The 20,678-nt window shown below is 34.0% G+C and overlaps 1 protein-coding gene across 1 annotated transcript; it reads left to right on the plus strand.

The window, feature by feature from the left end:
• The first annotated feature begins 328 nt into the window (after window positions 1-328).
• LOC104709376 (uncharacterized) lies at window positions 329-1,777 on the plus strand. Its single transcript, XM_010426001.2, has 2 exons — window positions 329-1,332; window positions 1,534-1,777. Exons 1-2 carry the CDS (start codon window positions 329-331, stop codon window positions 1,775-1,777), a joined length of 1,248 nt encoding a protein of 415 aa, XP_010424303.2.
• The last annotated feature ends 18,901 nt before the right edge of the window (window positions 1,778-20,678 follow it).

Consider the following 20,678-nt stretch of genomic DNA (forward strand, 5'->3'; position numbering starts at 1 on the left):
GAAAAATGTAGTTGGAGGCTACGTGCAACTAAGGTTAAAACATCAGATAGCTTTGTTGTTCTAAAGTATATTAGTCAGCACAATTGTGACTATGCTTTAAGGAATGTTAATCCGCCAAGCATCTGCAAGGACTTTGGCTGGTATGGTTAGTAACCATTTTGTAGGAGGAAAGCTTCCTCTCAGACCTAAACAGCTCATGGAAATTTTTAGGAATGACCATAGAGTTGGTGTCTCGTACTCAAAAGCATGGAGAGCTCAAGAACATGCATCAGAACTTGCTAGGGGTTTACCTGCTGATAGTTAGGAGGTTTTACCGAGTTGGTTCCACATGATAGAAAAGAAGAATCCAGGTACTATCACTTACATCAAAGCTGATTCTGATAATAAGTTTAGATATGCTTTTCTGGTTTTTGGTGCATCAATTAGAGGTTTTACGTTGATGAGAAAAGTTATCTCTATTGATGGCGCCCATTTGAAATCAAAATTTAAAGGGACTTTGCTTGCTGCATCAGCTCAGGATGGTAATTTTCAGTTGTATCATATTGCTTTTGTCATTGTTGATTCTGAGAATGATGCATCATGGGATTGGTTTTTGCGGTGTTTGAAGACTATTATTCCTGATGAAAAGGATCTAGTTTTCGTGTCTGATCGGGCTTCTTCAATTGCAACTGCGCTTTCAGTAAATTATGAACTTGCTTATCATGTGATCTGCACTTTCCACTTGCAAAAAAACCTGGAAACACGATTTAGAGCATGTGCTTATCTTCTTCCAGTTGTTCATGATACTTCAAGAGCTTACACTCTATATGATTTTGATTATTTGTTCAGTCAAATTTCCAATGGTAATCCGGAACTTGGAGAATATCTTTGGCAAGCTGATATTAGGAAATGGTCACGTGCATATTCTCCTTCTAACCGGTACAACATCATGACATCTAATTGTGTCAAGTCCATTAACTCCTTGTTAAAAAAGACTTGCGAGTATCCAATTGTCTGCCTGTTTGAGACAATCATGTCTATTTTGACTAGGTGGTTTAATGAAAGACGTGAGGAAAGCTATCGACATCCATATGTTGTTACTCCAAATGTTGGCAATAAGATAAAAGCATCTTATAATAATACTACCCACTGGCTTGAAGTTTGTCAAGTATATGAAAATGTCTTTGAGGTTAAAGTAGGTTTAAAGACGTATGTGGTGAATTTGGACACATGGAAATGCACATGTTGTATGTTTGATATTGACAAATTCCCTTGTACACATGGAATTGCTGCTGCCAAACATGTCAATCTCAATGAAAACATGTTTGTTGATGATTATCATTTCACTCAAAGGTTATAACTCTCTTCTTTAATTGGGTTTTGAAAAGGTTGCTAAAGTAACAGATCCCATAGGATTTTACAATGTTTTAAAAGGTTTTACAAGTTGTTTATAATGTTTATAAATAGTTTTAAAAAGGTTTTACAATATTTTACAAGGTTTTTCAAAGGTTTATCAAAGTTCTATAAGTCTTATCTTCCTCTTTTTATTTACAGATGGCGTTTAGGATATTCAGAGAGCATTCACCCAGTAAGTGATATTGAGTATTGGGAGATTCCAGAGAGTGTTAGTACTTTTATTCGGCCACCTTCTACTCGTATACCTAGTGGCAGGCGAAATAAAAAGAGAATAGCTACTTCATGGGAGCATGGAAAGGCTAAGACAAATTCAAAACAATACAAATGCAGTAGGTGTGGACAGTGTGGACACAACAAATCTAGTTGTGTAGTTGCTATCTAACTCTCTCTCTCTTTAATTCAACTTGAATTTGTTCTTTTTAAAACATTGTAAAACCTTTTAAAAACCTTAATTGATTGGCACTCAATCCATTACTTCTGTTCGGCTTTTCGGGTTTATTTTTTTTGGCCCACCCTCTGAAAGGATACCAAACAGTCAAGTGAAAACGTAATTGATTGGCACAGTTAGCAATGTTTATTACGAACATCGAAGGAGATAAATCAAGATACTAGAAAGGATTTTCGCGGTTACCCCAAGCCCAGAGAAAAACAACTCTCCACTTTTGATTTTGAATCGCTTAGGTTTCTTTTGTGGAAGACGATTGAAGGGGTAATACGCAAATAATCTCTTTCGAAACAGCGAAGGGGTAAGAATTGAAGGGGTAAGATTTCGAAACAGCACTACCAAAAGGTCGTAAAACCGTAATTGATTGAAGGGGTAATACGCGAAGCGTCGCTTTGGTTTACGAAAAGTATCCCCCACTTCGGTTATAATTACGCGTTGAAGGGGTAAGAGTTATGTATTTATGAAGCCGAAGGGGTACTTTTTGTAAACCAAATCGGCTATCCGCGTATTATAAATACTTTTTGCTCTTGACTTACACATCAAACATTTGTCCCACGAAAACGTAAAATCATCTCTCAGACTCGACAAATCTTATTACCTTCTTCCTTCAATCCGTCAGAAATGTCGCAATTTTCTTCAAGCCATCAAAGGTATGCCTTGAAAACTTTGAGCAAGGATCATTCGACAAACGTCACAGCAGGTTAACGCCTACATCTTCAGATTAGTTTTGTCTGTTAAGGATAAAAGAGATTGAGTGTTTTTGCCTTTTTGTTACTAATTGTTGATGACAACACTTTCTATTGGGAGGCTACTTTAATTGGACCGGTGAACACCCCATATGAAGGGGAGTGTTTAAAATGAGTATTCATTTTCCGTGTGATTACCCAAATAATCCCCCAAAGGTATCTGTTTTGATTATACTCCCTTTTATTTAGCAAGCATGTGTATTAGGACTCCTTTTGCAGCAACTCAATAGATTTTTAAATATAATTTTTTGATAATGCAGGTTTGTTTCGACACAAAAATTTTCCACCCAAACATATCAGATGAAGGAGCTATTTACTAAAAGTGTTGAAGTCCACATATTGGCAGCCCATGCCGAATATTTGGCTTTTCAAGAGAATAGTGGAGAAGTTGATTGAACCAGAGGTCGATGATGAGGATCATATCAATAAAAAAATTTCCAACCTCTACAAAACCGATAGGGCAAGGTTTGAAGCAACATCAAGAGAGATGACAAACCAATACGCTGAGAGGTGAAATTAAAATATGAACTTAAGTAGTTTAAATCTAATTTTCAAATCTTGAATAATTCAACTTGTATTTGTTCTTTTTAATAAAATATTTCAGTCTGTGGTGTTGTAAACTCCATTTTCAAACAATTTTTTTTCTTCAGATTTTACTGTTTTAAAACATTATAAACAACTTGTAAAGCCTTTAAAAAAAGCAAGTCGTACTGTTTTATATCATTTATAAACCACTTGTAAAACCTTTTAAAACTTTCTAAAAACCGTTTATACTCTTGTAAACCAAACGTTTTATAAAATTAACACCATTTAAAAGGTTTTACAAGCGTTTTAAAACAAATTTAAAAGGTTGAAAAGAATTTTGTTAAAATATTTCAATGAATTTTATAGGATTTACAAGAGTTTTAAAAGGTTTTTAAAAGGATTTGAAAAAGATAAACACCCTTTTTAAAATTCTTGTAAAATTTTTTAAATTCATTGAAATACCTACACTTAAACGAAGTATATGCTAATTCTGCAAAGATGTCAAACGCTATATATTGAATAATCGAAAAGGAGTAACTTAACATTAAAAAGACAAAAAATTGAAATCTACTTGCAAACTAAACATTGAAATATTTTGCCATTCATTATTCTTCTTGATGAAATAAGCTAAAGTTCCATTCCTGCGATCACGTTTATATACCAGCAAGATGCAAACTTCCATAACCTAGGTTTTTGCTAATTCTGCAAATTATAGATTTTTCTTGAAGTATTTGTCCCTGTACTCCTGCAAAAGAAAAGAAAAAATTAAGTTAATATTAAATAACAGTAAAATGTGCATTAAATCTAACAAAAGTCGAGGTTCACTAACCTTTAATGTTGAAAACATTTGGGTACCGAGGTATCTCATTTGTGGAGTAACATCTTTAGGAATTTTGTCAGGATGAAGAATTAACATTGCCTTCCTTGCTACTTTACTTACATCTTCGTTAGTTACCGAATCCATGACATAGACTTTTTTCCACTTATTCCCTGGCCAAAGATACTACAATGTAGAACATCCAAATTTTGTAAGTATTTAACGCCTATGATAACAAGAATATGATTTTTTCAAACTTACTTCATCCATTGACGAAAGCATAAATTTGACGTCCCCGAGCATAGTTCAACGACTTATTACTGCCTCGATTTGTTTCATTTCTTCGTCACTTATATTGTTCTCCTGCGTAGAAGGTGTTTGCACTAATACAAACATAAGAAAAAAAATATTATATGTCATTTTCAAAAAGGAAAATCATCTATAATAAAGAATTCAACAACTTACAACTGCTCATTTCCTGGCTGGTGTGTTCTTGTTGAGTGGGAGCTTCTTCTTGGCTTGGGTTTTCTTGTTGAGTGGGAGCTTCTTCTTGGATTGGGTCTTCTTGTTGAGTGGGAGCTTCTTCTTGGCTTGGGTCTTCTTGTTGAAAGGGAGCTTCTTCTTGGCTTGGGTCTTCTTGTTGAGTGGGAGCTTCTTCTTGGCTTGGGTCATCTTGTTTAGTGGGAGCTTCTTCTTGGCTTGGGTCTACATCATTATCTGAAATATTAATACACTCTTCGTCATCCGATATAACAATGTACGCTTCTTGTTGGTTTGAGTCTACATCATCAGCACTGTTAGGCTTCTCATCCTGCATAAATAATTATATTTTCATTAACCATATGTAAATTATTTTCAAATATGTTTTGACAAGGTTTTTAAAATTAGTCGATCGTATTCAAGTAACACATACATTATCATTATTCATATCCTCCTCTTGTGGATCATTTTCATTAGTATCTGAGTATTTTCTTCAGGAATAACACTTAGGTCCCCTCTCAAGTCAGTTTGTTTCTCATGTTGATAATCTTGATTCTCTTCTTTAGATACCTAGAAATGTTGTAAATTTTGTTTAATACTATTTAAAACACTAGCAAAACCTTTGAAAACGATTATATGATTTTGTTAAAAACTCGTTTAAACACTTTTAAAACGATTTTAAAAGGAATTCAGTTTTTTTTTCAAACCATTTAAAACTATTGAAAACCCTTTTAAAACCATTATTAACACTTGTAAAACGATTTTATATAATTTTGTTAAAAACTCTTTAAAACACTTTTAAAATGATTTTAAAAGGAATTAAGTTTTTTTTTTCATTTACAAATTCACTTGGAGAAGCTGGTACTTCCTCTTCTTCAAAGTCGGTGGCAGATGCTCGTACTTCCTCTTCTTGAAAGGCAGTTGCAGAGGCTGGTACTTCCTCTTCTTGAAAAGCAGTTGCAGAGGCCGGTACTTCCTCTTCTTCAAATGCCCTTGATTCCCACTGTGGTGTTGCAGTAGCAGTAGTGATACCAACATGATTCTCCAGTCTCACTATTCTTTTGTGAATAAGTTGACATGTTTTTAAAATCATGTCAATTTTTTCACTATAAGATATTCTTTTTTTATGTTAGTTTGATTCAAGGATGGCCCAACAGCTTCTCTCACACGCTTGTTTTGATTTTGTTCTCCTTTTTCAACTTGAATCCATCCTTGAATCCATTCCTCCTTAGTCATCCTATAGCCTTGGATTACAAGTTTAATAACTTCATCAAAATCCTTGTCTTCATCATTCGGTGGCATAACCAAATGGCTATATTCATCGGGATCACCAACAATTGTTTTCACTTCAACCTGCAAAGATAAATCGATTCATATTATATCTCAAAAGTCTTATACAGATATTGTAAAACCTTTTAAAACTCTTTTATAATTCTCGAAATTCCTTGTAAAACCGTTGTAAAGTCTTGTAAACCAATTTAAACACATTGTAAATACAAATTACGTTAATAACACTATTTTAAAAGGGTTACAATGTGTTTTAAAACTATTGGAAAACAAAAAAAAAATAGTTCTAAAGAAGTATTAGTACCTTGCCAGCCTCAAGAACAAATTTTATTTCATTGAATTTTGGGGATTTTGTCATTTGCCATTGCAAGATCAGCGGGAGATGTTGATTTTGACTTGAAATGCTTTCCCTAACACCAAATTGTTCCCCTAACTAGCGAACTGAAGATAACGCCCAGATTTGGATTGCATATGGAAAGCCAGCCATACCATATTGTATCTTTGCCAACGATCCCACAGTCATTTGTTTCACGCCTATCACTAATGATTCGTAAGCAATTTCACCCCAAGGATACTTGTAGAAATTCTCAAAACTACTGGCTCTCTCCAAATTCTTTAAGGGAATTCGAACTACTGGATTTTGTGCTATCAATATCCCCTCCACTAGTAACAAAGCGCCTAATCGAATTCTTTCCTCAGGTTTCATGTCTTTTCCTTTTAAATTCCAAAGTACGACAAAGATCTTTGCAGGACATTTTATTATTCATCCACAAATCTTTTTTCGATGTAACAGTACCTGATGGAACAGACCTACCGGAAGGCCAGTTGTAATGACGAATTCCCTTAGCGAAAATCACATAGGTTGATCATCAAATGCAAACCAGAGCTCATTTTTCGCAAACAAAATCCTCCTCTGTAGTAAGTGGTGGACCAGTTGACTCGAGAAGTTGATTTCTTTCCGATTAACAAATTCTATAATTGGACCCAAGAAAGACTCCTCTAACTTCTTGAACTCTTTTTTTTTTAATGATTTCTTTACAGTCGCCAAAACAGCTTTCTCAGAAGAATATTTAGTTACTCTCTCTAATGTATCTCCCTCTGTGCCTGGCGTGATTAATCTTTTTGGGAAGCACAGTTTCTTCGCAGAATCTTCAAAAATACTCATATCGCAAAACCTGTCAACATTGTTTACAGAGAAGAACATATTCATGCCATGCACCCAAGATCCCTTTTAAAACCCTTTCACATTCTTTTAAAATCCTTTTATAAATCCTATTTTAAAACCAATATAAAACTTTTTAAAGACATTGATAAATTTCCAACCTTCGAATTCCGAATTCACCAAAACATCATAAAAATTCAAATTGAAATAGAAACTGAAGTCAAAATTAAGTTCCGAACCAAACTTACAGATGGGAGAAGAAGAGACGACAAATTTGAAGAGAGGACTGAGAGGAAAAACGAGGGATAAGAAGACTCCGTAATTCGACAAAGAAAATGGCAATTTGAAGTCCTCGAGTACCCAATCAGTCGACTCCTAGTTTCAATCTGATGACTTCGTGTCTGCAATCCGACGAAATCGAGAACCCAATTTAAGCAAATACAGATTTGAGTGAATTTCGCGATTTTCAACCTCCCAGACGGAAAACTGTACTTTTTGGAAGAGGAATAGGTGAATTTTTAGGATATATGATACATGGGGGTTATATTTTACAATTGGGCCTAGACCTAGGGCTTTACTTTTTTTTCCTTGAATTCTTTATTCAGTAAATATTTCTAACCGGGTCTTATCAACTTTGGAAAAAGGATAAAAAAATTGGGTGCTTCTTCTTCACAACCTTGTAAGGCGGTTGAGTGTGAATAGAAGGAACTGTATTTCGTTCACTATTTCTTTGCACACCACCAACATCATCAGATTTTCTCTTCTTTTTCTGTGGCTGTACAAAACAAAAAAATATCCCACTTTATATCGATACACTGGAAAATAATTTAAATAACTCATAGAAATGAAGAGGTCAATATCTATTTTGTAAACGACTGTAGAAAAGGTTTAATTAGTCTTTGCTAAGACTTTAAAAGGGTTTTAAAAGGTTTTCAAAGGTCTAACAATGTGTTTTAAAAGGTTTTCAAAAGGTTTTACAATTTGTTTTAAAAGGGTTTTAAAAGGTTTTACAATCTGTTTTAAAAGGGTTTTAAAAGGTTTTGGTCACCTTTGAAACCAGTTTTTAAAAACATTGTAAAACTTTTAAAACACCTTGTAAAACCTTTTAAAACCCTTTTAAAACAAATTGTAAAACCTTTTAAAAATCTTTTAAAACACATTGTAAAACCTTTTAAAACCCTTTTAAAGTCTTAGCAAAGACTAATTAAACCTTTTCTACAGTCATTTACAAAATAGATACTGACTGCAAAAGGAAAAGAAAAAAAAGGAGCTTAGTTAAAGAGTTTAGTGTCCAATGTATGTGAAAAGGTGTGATCTTGGAATCTTACTCCTTTATCCTTATCTTTCTCTGATGTGGTTTTGACAGCTTCTTCAATGGCTTCTAATCTTTTATTGAAGTCTTCTAACATGAAGAGGATTATGTCAATTTTTTTCAGAATCTGACAAATTTTTCACCATTTTCTCATGTTTCTCAGAGACTGGCAATTTTTCCCCCATTTTGTCACCCAACTCTCCCATGGCATAGTAAATATCAACTAATCTAGAAGACCATTCTTCTTTCTTCAATCTATAGCCTTTCATCCAATAACTTCTTCAAAATCATTGTCATCTTCATCAACCAACTACTTATATTCTTGTGGATCTCCAATTATAGTTTTGACTTCAACCTACAAAAATAATCAAAATCCATCAAAACAAAACTCATCAAATAAGATAACCAATGAATAACAAAACTACACTTTTAATAGAATTCAAAACTTACACAAGTTGTTGTTTTAATAACATCAACAATTTCGTCAAACCATGGAGCTCGACTTGAATGCCAGTTGAGAAATAACGGATACAATGTTTTGGAAAAATCACACATTTTCCCAAAGGTAGAACCAAAAATTGGAACAGCACTCAAAGCCCATATTGTTAATGCCAAAGGAAATCCCTTGACACTATACTGACCTTTTGACCAAGAATCAATATCCAATTTCTGAATGCATGAAGCAAGGATGTTATATGCTTCCTTGCCCCATGGTTGGACTGTATACATCTCAAACTCTAATGCATGCTTAAGCCGAGATAATGGGATCTTCTCTAAAGAATACGGTGTCATCAAATTACCTTCTGTTAACACCACTGCAGCGAGGCATTCCTTTTCTTGAACACCCAAAGGTTCTTCATCCTTTTCTTGTTTTTTAAAAAGTCGATTTTGAAGTTGAGATAAAGTGTAGTCTCCTCTCACCGCCCAAAAATATGGTTCACTAATTGGATCTTTGCCGTTATTCCTTGGTTCTCTAGGTTCGCATTGAATCCCTGTGTTTAAGAAAACAATGATGTTAGTTTGTTCAAACTTGCCTAATAAACAAGGTTATTGATAACAAAAAAAATGTTTTAAACCCTTTTAAAAGGTTTTAAAACTCTTTTAAAAACCTTTTTAAACCATTGAAAACCCTTTTTAAAACCTTTTAAAACCATTGTAAACCCTTTTAAAAGGGTTTTAAAACATTTAAAACGGGTTCAAAAGCCTTTTAAAACCCTTTTAAACACCTTTTAAAACCCTTTTAAACACCTTTTAAAAACCTTTTAAAAGCCTTTAAAACTCTTTTAAAAACCTTTTAAAAGGGTTTACAAAAGTTTTAAAAGGGTTTTCAATGATTTTAAAACCCTTTTAAAACCATTGAAAACCTTTTAAACCCTTTTTAAAACCATTGAAAACACTTTATAATACATGTTGTGAGGAAGAACTCTCTCATGCTGAATCGAAGAGGTTGCATGTCGACTGTAAACCATAAGTCTCTTCCTGTAGTCTTCAGCCTTCTCAGCATCAAGTAGTGGAATATTTTCCCAGAAAATTTGATATCTATGGCAGAAAGCTTGATGATAGGCACAAGGAAGGAATCTTGAAGCTACTTGAAAGATTCTTTTCCTAATACACATTTAACCTTGTCAACTAGGTTTAAGTCCGAATGTTGACATATGGTTGCTCCACCATCGGTTCAAAACCCATATCATATATGCTTTTTGGTAGTTCAATGGCTTCAAAATCACTGGATTCCATCTATTAAAGAAACACACTTAATTAAAGTTTTCAACGAATTTACAAGAGATTTAAAAGGGTTTTTTTAAGTTCAAAAATATACTTTATCGATCTGAAGTCGTCTTATCAACACACTTTATCGACATAATTCAACTACGACCGATCTGAAAATTGATTTCAAATGGTTTAATAGGGGCTTTTAAAAAGTGTTTTACAAGATGTAAACGATAAGTTGAGATTGATCATACTCATGTAGCGAGGTAAATCGTCTAAGGTTGTCGATCATACTCATCATTATCTCTTTCACCAATTCATCACATCTTCGTAGACATCATATTCTAAGATCCTAGATTTGTCGACCGAGGCACCATTTGTGAGGAAATGTTGCTACGAGCCTCAAATTGATCGGTCTACTACAACTTCTTGCAACATTTCACTTGGAAGCGTACAAAAATAATAAAAAACTAGTAGTAAATTACCAAAGTAACATCGTGATGGGATGTTTCCATCACATACTTTCTATTTGAGTGAAACCATCGAAATACTACAGGTTTGTTCTCTACCTTGATGTCAACATATAATACAGTATAAATTGTAGGAGCTAGAAATTTGCCACACTACGTAAGAGGTATTGATTATGAGAAAACACACAAACGTTAAGGGAAGAATGGAGGCAAGACCGAAATCTCTTTCCTTAACTCTTTGAAACCCCCGCAGTGCGACGGGATTAGTGGTTACAAGAGTCCCAGGCTACAACCATTCACAACCGGGTTTGCTAATCACTCAAACACACTGGCTCTATATGAACTACACTCTACGATACTCTCGAAGACACTTACTTTATGAGAGAGAGATTGCTGGATGTTTTATGATTTTGCTGTGTGTGAGAACAAACGATTTGATTTCGTTAATTCACTATTTTGCAAGAGAAGAACTCGATGAGTATAAATAGAGGACTTGGATGACTTGGGTTTGAAATTGATTCTCCACAACTTTACTAAGTCCATCGCAAATCTAGGAGGTGGGCGACGTAAAAAAGCGACGATCTCTCAATGAAATCCAACTCTCCACTTGATCACCAAATCAAAGAGACCGAGTTTCACGGAGACGTGAAATAGAGTTTTGACTCTATTCAATCTGACCCACTCCTCTTGGAGCTCCAACTTGAGCAAGGCCAAACCATTAAGGCCTAATTTCTCATTCACACAATCCAATTTTATTAAGCCCACTAAGCTTAAATAAATTGAGGTCCAACAATCCCCCACATGAATAGAAATTACAAACTAAAGATAGGAAGACTCATAAAAAACTTTTACTAACTAGACTTGACTAGACTAGACACAACTTAGACTAGACTAGACAAACGTTCGAGAATATACGAAAATGTTATTGTATCTGAAAGGTAGCATTTTTCAGCTTTGAACCAATCATTTTTAATATATGTTGGATTTACTCGGCCGGGAGGTGAACATGATGTCTTGAACCAACCATATTTTAATGTAAACCTAGACAACAAGTATCGCGCAACAACACTTTCTCGTAGAGACTTAGTTCTCTATTGTGTCCATTTTGGCTTTGGACATTCATGGGTTCATGGGTGAATTTGGAGAATATAGCCTCTCTTTCATTCTCCTAGAAACGGCCCCATTTAACACTCACTAGGTGATCTCCCATCAGTTTTATTTTTAGAAGCATCTTGTAATACTCCACGAATATCTCAAAACTATGGTATGTCATTAAAAGCTAACGCTTAGCCTCAACTCTTACAGGTAACACTGTTTATTTTTATCTTTAGGAACTGGGTATAGACATAGTTTTACAGTGTTCAACTCTAACTCAACTTGATTTCGTTGTCCCATTTGAACCTAGATCTTGGGATCTCCAATCATATAGGTGAGCTATCCATCAAGCCGAATTTTTATTTCTAGGCGACCCATTCCTCTTGATAATCCAATGATTTAATCATTTATTTAGTGTCCAAAAAATAGCTAATTGCTATAATATTGTACACATAATATTGACACTGATTTTTCCTACTTAAGGATATCATCCACAAAGTTCAAAAAATTCACATAGCTTCTTGAGCTTTATCCAAAATAATGAATTTTCTAATAACTTTATGTGGTATCATGTTGAGATTATTATTTGTGGTAAGCAATGCTTCCCCCCCCCCCCCCCCCCCACATTTTATAGACTAACCCTTCAACATTTCATATTTATCGTTTTCCACATAAATAAAAAATATTTTGTACAATCACTAAAGAGAGTCACAAAATTAAATCACACCAATTTATGTGAATTATTCAATATACACATATATATATATATATTTTTCTCATGTTGGTGATGGCGTTTTTGGTGAGTCATGCTAGACGTGAGTCTCATGCAATGCAAATCTCACGTTAACTCACTTTGCATTTTTGAGTTAAAAATCATTCATGCATAGGTCAAAAGACTTCACAAAATGAAAACTAAACTGAAATTTCCATTATTAATAAAAGAGAAACCAACTACAACTTATTCTTCTCTTTCGAGACTACACTTATTCTTTTTCGAGGTGGAAAGCCTCGGTTACATCATTGTTGTAGACACCTTAAATAACCCATCACAAACAAACCCATCACCTACGTACATCCCTTTCTTGGAGATTACAAGCTTATCCGCTTCCATCTTCACCGTAAATCCATGCTTGCAAATGAGATACCCTGAGATTAGGTTCTTGCGCATATCCGGCACATGAACGACGTTCATCAGAGTAATCTCACGTCCAGAAGTAAGCTTCAAGACTATTTTGCCGTAACCTTCAATCTTTGAAGTAGCGGAGTTCCCCATGAAGAGTTTCTCATCATTCTTGTTCTTGTTGTATGTCGAAAACATCGACTTATCCATGCAAATGTGCCTAGTTGCACCGGTGTCAAACCACCACGTCTCCAGATTGCTCTCGGCGACGTTAGTCTCGGTGACAAATGCACAAAAGTCAGCTTCGGTGAGATTAGCTTCATAATTGTCGTTGTTCTTAGGAGCCTTCTTACTACGGCACTCGAAAGACTTGTGGCCCATCTTACCACAATTGTGACATGTTCCGGTAAACTTTTGTGAGTTTCCACCGGTTTTCTTCTTGAACTTTTGCTTGTTCTGTGGCAGGACGTTTCCTTTTCCCTTGCCATGGTGCCCCTTATTTTGCCACTTACCTTGTTCGTCAACTTGGTGTTCCGCCATATTCGCATTGGGATCAAGAGTTTGAACACCAAATCCCATTTGTCTTCGGTTGGTTGACTCAATGCGGAGCCTCACTATCAAGTCTTCGAGACTCATCCACTTTCTCTTCAGCTTGAGATAGTTTTTAAAATCGGTCCAGCCAGGAGGAAGCTTCTCAATGACGCATGCTACTTGATATGTCTCGCACAGTCTCATTCCTTCAGCATGTATCTCATGTAGGAGATTTGTTAACTCCTCAACTTGCTCCATTAGCGGCCGAGAATCCACCATTTTGAAGTCTTGAAACTTAGCAACTGCGTACTTTTGTGATCCTGCATCTTCGGTGCGGTACTTTTTGTCCAAAGAGTCCCACAGTCCCTTTGAAGTCTCAACGTTGCAGTAGACGTTGTACAACTGATCACAAAGACGACTCTGGATGTAACTTTTGCACAGGAAGTCACCTTTGTATCCAAGCATGTACGCTTGCTAACGCATGTGTTATCCTCCGAGAGAATGGGCTTCTCCTCGTTAGTGTACTTACTTAGTTTCAGCCTGGTAAGATAGAAGAACATCTTCTTTTGCCACATTTTGAACGATGTTCCATCAAACTTGTCAGGAAGTAGACCAACCGAATTTACAGCTGGAATCTGCACCCCTTGAAACTGATCTGGGACTGCAGCTGGTACAGGTTCAGGGACTGCTACTTTCACCGGAGGTAGCATACCAAACTGGATGTCATTCCCAGTCCCATTGGTGGTGGTCTCGGTGACCTCAGCAACGTTGGACACGTTCAAATCGTCACTAGCCATGTCTGAAACACAAACCACAAAGCTTTGTTCAGAAAATTATTTAAAGTCATGATGTGACTTTAACAACACTAAATAAATATTATTTGCAAACAAACACAAAAACCAACAAGACCATATGGGTTTCGCAAAACCAAATTTGTTCACGTTAATTGTTTTGAGTTGCAAAAATAAATAAATAACACAAGCAACCCACTAAGTCTACGACGCTTGTGTGCTAAACAATACAACACCAGTCAAACCACTTTTGATTAGTTTATTATTAGTTGCAGTTCTCGTTAAACTCTCAAAGCAAGAGATAATAAATCTCTTAACCTTTCAATTTGCAGAAACTTAAAAACCAATACACTATATCGATTTATGAGTTTTTAATTTGCAAATAAATCCAAACCAAAAAATTTGCAGTTTATGAATCGCAACTCAAGGGCAAACTGCATGTTTTGAATAACACAACAATTGGTTTCAAAATAGCTTTAGACTCAATAGCAAATAAATCAAATGCAAGCAGCGGGTTTTACAAACCAGAAATCCAAACCAATTGCAGTTTTAACTCAGCCTTAAAATCACGATCTTATCAATACACACTCTGTTTTTCCTTTCGCAAAAGAACATAACAGGTCCGAGGCTCTCAAGCTCTCGCTAAGGTCTTTACCCAATCGCAACTATGGTAAACAAAATTGTGAATACACACACAACTTCTCCTTAAACGTTTATGAAATCTCAAATCAATTTGTTAGATGTATATAGAACAACAACAGATTCAAAGAGTTAAAGAATGTATGAGCTAGAAATTTGCCACACTACGTAAGAGGTATTGATTATGAGAAAACACACAAACGTTAAGGGAAGAATGGAGGCAAGACCGAAATCTCTTTCCTTAACTCTCTGAAACCCCCGCAGTGCGACGAGATTAGTGGTTACAACCATTCACAACCGGGCTTGCTAATCACTCAAACACACCGGCTCTATATGAACTACACTCTACGATACTCTCGAAGACACTTACTTTATGAGAGAGAGATTGCTGGATGTTTTATGATTTTGCTGTGTGTGAGAACAAACGATTTGATTTCGTTAATTCACTATTTTGCAAGAGAAGAACTCGATGAGTATAAATAGAGGACTTGGATGACTTGGGTTTGAAATTGATTCTCCACAACTTTACTAAGTCCATCCCAAATCTAGGAGGTGGGCGACGTGAAAAAGCGACGATCTCTCGATGAAATCCAACTCTCCACTTGATCACCAAATCAAAGAGACCGAGTCTCACGGAGACGTGAAACAGAGTTTTGACTCTATTCAATCTGACCCACTCCTCTTGGAGCTCCAACTTGAGCAAGACCAAACCATTAAGGCCTAATTTCTCATTCACACAATCCAATTTTATTAAGCCCACTAAGTTTAAATAAATTAAGGTCCAACATATATATATATTTACCCTTTTATGTTTTGAACTAAATTGACTCTTTCATTATATATATAGATGAAATAAACATAAATCAAATGTATATTCACCATGCTCCCTTATGAATCCATTGCTAGAAAGGTTGTATATTATGATTTTATAGCACTTAAAAGCATGTTTTATTAAAAAGACTGTCATTAAAAATAAATCAAAATTTAAAACGAAACAAAATCCAAAATGTTTAGAGCAACTCCAACATTATTAGTGTGAGTTTCTCGGATATAATATTTTAGTAGTATTTTATAATAAATCAAAATAAAATACAACTGTTAAAACAAATAATTTGACATGTCATTGTCATAGCAAAAGACAACTATTAAATGTGTTTCTCCGCAGATAACTGGTTGGCCCATTAGCCACATTTCTACATTCGTAAGAAGTGGGACTCGATCGCTGGTGTGATGGTGCCTTCTAAAAATGGACTTACCTTCTGCCACTGCACTAAGGTCACTTCACATCTCTTCTATTTTTTTATTACTTATTACTTTAAAAATCTTCATATACCTTCTATGAAACTGCCGTTAAAATGCTCTTAGAACCGTTTATACAAACGTCATTCTAAAATTGGTTTCACACTTTTTTAAAAAAGTTTACTAGGTTGTTATTATTTTTTCTGTTTCTTTATAGTTTATATTATAATATTATATATATATATCAAATTCCATTACACATAAGTTTAAGTTCTATATTAATCTTATTTAATTGATTTTAGTTAATATTAATAGAAATATAAAGTAATATTTTTAAGTAGTATAATATTATAATAAAGTTTAAAAACTGGAATTTATAAAAAAAACATATATATTTTTGTCAAAATTTGAAAATTTTGATAATGTGTAACTGAATTCATTTTTAATACAGAATGTCAAATGTAATTAAAAGTTATATGATATTTTGATAAAATAATGAGTAAAAATTGTCATTTGTTTTTTACCAAATGTCTAATAGAGCAAATGTATTTGATATGTTTAAAGTATAGTTAAGATTTGAACTAACATAAACTTTTTAATTAAAAATATCAAATATTATATTAATGAGATAATATAGGTATAATTTAAGTATGAGTTTCTCCAATAAAAAAAAAGAAAAAAAAAGGATATTAGAATTCTATCGGGTCCTCAGACTTAGGCTACTCTCAGAGGGTAAATAATTCCACCTATCTTATCATCATAGTGTGTGGCTCAGTGAAAGAAGCCTCTGAGATGATATCACTTTGGAGTTTGGAGATACAATTTTATACCGTCTCTATAAATAAATGTGTCTAAATTTCTAAATACATACACACATATCCAACATGTATATATTGAAAACATATAGGTACATCTGTTTTATGAACATGTCAACATTGAAGATTAATAATATTTCAATGACTTCGATCTATTTACCATTTGTTGAAATATGAATGCGATGTGCAAATGAGTCAATTTAGAAAATAAAGTAATTATCTTAAAGCACAATAGCGAATGAATGGCTTTTCGTGAAAATTTTGGATAGGTAATGAAATAAACCTTTCAATTCTGTAAAAGCCCTATTTATCAATCAGTGTTCCAGTTGAAAATGTTGGGGAGCTTTTTTCTTATTGGTGTCACTCTTTTTATGATAAATCATCACGTTTTTGCTAATTGTATTAAGACAACATATGAAGGATGAAGACTTTCATGACCTGTTTGAACAACAACAACGAGTTTTAAGTAAATGCCATGTATTAAGCAACACAAAAAGAAACACATTGAATAGGGTGTATCACTAGATAAAAAAAAAAAAAAAGGGTGTATCACTAGATATCTGCTTGGGCCTGAATTAGAACCAACATGGGCTTATGAGTAGAGAAATCAGATTATTAAATCTAAAGCCCAGCATTTGCATCCCCTCACCCACTTGGCCACTTCTTACCAGTTGTCATTGGAGGAGGATAACAGATAGAGGAGTCCAACCAAAGTTAAGGCCAACATATAATATAGCTTTTGGCTGGATTAGCTGTTTGAGATTTTGTGCATTACAACGAGTTTGTTTTCTTTTGTAGTGTCTCCCAGTTTGTGCATGGATGGTTGGAACACTGATTTGGTGGGCTAGTTTGACATTTATAGTTTGAACAGGTAGATTGTGAGCTGGTCCTGAAGTGGGATCTTTTTAATTGGTGGTTACAGGATTTCAAACGTAACTAAGAAATATTATCTTATTGAATTATCTTAATTTTAAAATTAGACCTATTTGAAACTGAAAATGTTCATTATTTTATAGTGTTTATTAATATATCGAATATTTATTTATAGAATTTTCATTGTACGTAACACAAATGGTATATCGAAAAGACAAGAACCATCGTAAGTCGACCCGTTATCTTCCATCAAATGGGACAAAATAAGAAACAATCGCTCTTAGTCTTAGAAGTAACAGGTGAAAATACAGTTAGAACTTTTAATTGGTCATTACAGCTATTAAGCCATCAAAAGCCAACGGTTTACAAAACGAAATGATGAAAATGTTTTCATTTTAATATGGTGAAAGACAATACATAGGTTTAGGATACGACATACGACGAAATCAAACTAAGATTCTTTTAAGAAAAAGGTTATATGATTAGTTTACAGATTTAACATATAGTAAGAAGAGTAACGTTTTGATATTATTGGGAGGGAATACAAATTTCTATGAATAATTAAGTGGAGAAAAAAATGATTAGACTCCCGAGAGCGGAGGCTTTGGGTCTATCACTAATCAAATAATTAGGCGCACCTAATTGGCTTTATCTCTTAGCTGGAGTCTACTGTCCACTCTCTACCATATTTGTATTAATTATTTATTGGTACTCTTATTAATCTATCATATAGTGTCATCGATATTTAATCGGGACGAATAATTTTAGTTTTTATGAATCGGATACACCTTGTCCCTTTAATCATAATTTAAAATGCTTGATCATGTGGCGTACAAACACTTCCTAGTAAGCTAAATGATGATAATAATGAGGATAGTTATCACATGAGGCATGTTATCTCGACTCCATTGTCGGAATTGTTAACTCTAATTAATTAGTTTTGATTGTCACTTAAATCACGAATGTAAAAAAGTTTAGTGATATCAGATTTGAGAGATGATACTATAATTTATCTCTCTGAACGTTAATTTTTATAACTATTTTACTATAGTTTTTGTGGCAATTTTTTTATAACTATAGTTTAATGTTCACGAAATAGATATGTAGTGATGCAAGTGGATGGATACATGTGTCTTGATTGCGTTTCATACGTGCCATATTGTCTAATAGTTAGGCCATTGCTTAAAAAATGATTTGCTTGTCCCTTAACTTTATCCAACATGACACAACATTGTTGTTGTGTGCTTTGTGACTACTAAACTAGCTATCATTGTTTATTAGCCTAATTTATAGTTTAATTAAAGTTTGTTTAGATTCGTCGGAATTAACCGTTACAATGGGTGCAGTGAACCACATATGTATGAATGCGTATATTATAATTTAATTTTATAACATTTTTCTTAACGCCATGAAACTAATGTGGACACTTTTAGTTGTTTCGTCTTTCCTAGTAGTAGAAGGCTAGAAGCAACTTGAAGGTAATGGTTTTGATATGTGGCAACTTGAGGTAGCAGCAAAATGTTTTATCATCATCAATTGAAAGAGGGTAAAAGATTATTAAACATATCAACATTGCGAAGGAAACATGTTTTGTTATCTAATCAAACATGCCAGCAAATTTATAATTGGAAAAAAATAAAAACCTCAGACAAAGTGATCAAGACATATAATAACTTTTAGTAGTTTGTAATGTGTTAGTGTTGTCTCATATTCAAATCTGAAAAAACATGAACAGAAAATTTAAGATATTTATTTATTTGTCTATTAGTTCCTTTTTAAACATTTTTATTAATATTTCATTCATGTGTTTTTAAATTTTCTTCAAGCCTCTACAATTAAAATTGTTCATCATTTAGTTATTTGTTTTTTTTTTTGGGTCATTTTACAACTCCTCTCTATTTTTTATAATCTGGTTACCTTTATCTTTATTCTTTACTTACTAATAAGATATTTATTTTTGTTTGTCACACTATTAAAAAGATATTTCTCACTTTTTTTTTTGTTGCCCTACTAGAAAAGATATTTCTTTTTTCTTTGATATAAAACTACTAGAAACTAGAAAGATATTTGTTATGGTGCTTTTTTCCAATCATCGTCAAACAGTCAATATACAAAAATTTATTGATCGATGACAAATCTTACATCAAACTAATTATAGTATAATGGAAAAGTCTTAAAGCGAATGACTTGACTCCGTTGCCTAGAAGACTTGCTTTTAAAGACGAGTAGTCGTCAGTTGGAAAATATTGAAGCAATGTAGGCTCAAACCTCTCTCGTAATGTGTTCTGCTTTCTTAAGAAAAATAAGAAAAATATTTTACAGGTCTACTAAATTAATGCATCTAATACTAATTCAACTATTGGTAGGTGATAATGTACTAACTACAAATTATATATTGGAATTGTTGGAACTCCATGGTTCATACATCTAAAAAGATGATGTATTCTCATTGGACTATAAATACGTACTGCATATATATTCAAAGAGTGTATACAAGTTTAATACACTAACAAATAACCTCAAATCTAGAAAACTGATGTTTTTTTAATGAACAAATTATATGTTTAATAGGTTTCCAATGTTTTCAGCTATTCCACCAAAAATTTCCATCGAGTCCATCAAACTGATGTTACAGTTTACTGTTTATTTACCCACATCAAACAGTATCCATCTAAAGACAACATTTTGTTTCTAATTTTTACAAAAGATTGTACGAAAAGCCTAAAACAATATTAAAAAAGTTGATTATAAAAATTCATTACTTCTAATAAATATAAAAACGAGTAAAGTTTTTCAAATTCAACTATTCTTGATATTTTGTAATACATGATCTTTTGAGGAATTGCACTGTATAATAATAAACCATAGTAACCATTAAAAACTTATATGGTCTATTTTTATATAATATTTTAAAAACTAATCCTAAACAATCATTTGCTATTATCACCATCCCAGCCACCATCATCATCACCGGCCTCCATCTAGCCACCAACCTCTGTTCAGTCATCGTCCACTGTCCAGCTGTCCACCACCTTCACCTTTAGTCACCAGCCACCTTCGGCCGCCACCAGCCTCTGAAAGCCGGCCAACTCCAGCCACCGATCATCACCACCTCCAACTTTCGTTTAGCCATCAGCTGCCGTCCACCACCTACACCTCCGGTCGCCGGACACCACCATCACCTTCAACCTTCGTCCAACTACCGATCGCGGTCCACCACCGGCCG

The sequence above is a fragment of the Camelina sativa genome, chromosome 8 (genome assembly GCF_030686135.1).
Source record: "Camelina sativa cultivar CO46 ecotype springtype chromosome 8, ASM3068613v1".
Classification (NCBI taxonomy): Eukaryota; Viridiplantae; Streptophyta; class Magnoliopsida; order Brassicales; family Brassicaceae; genus Camelina; species Camelina sativa.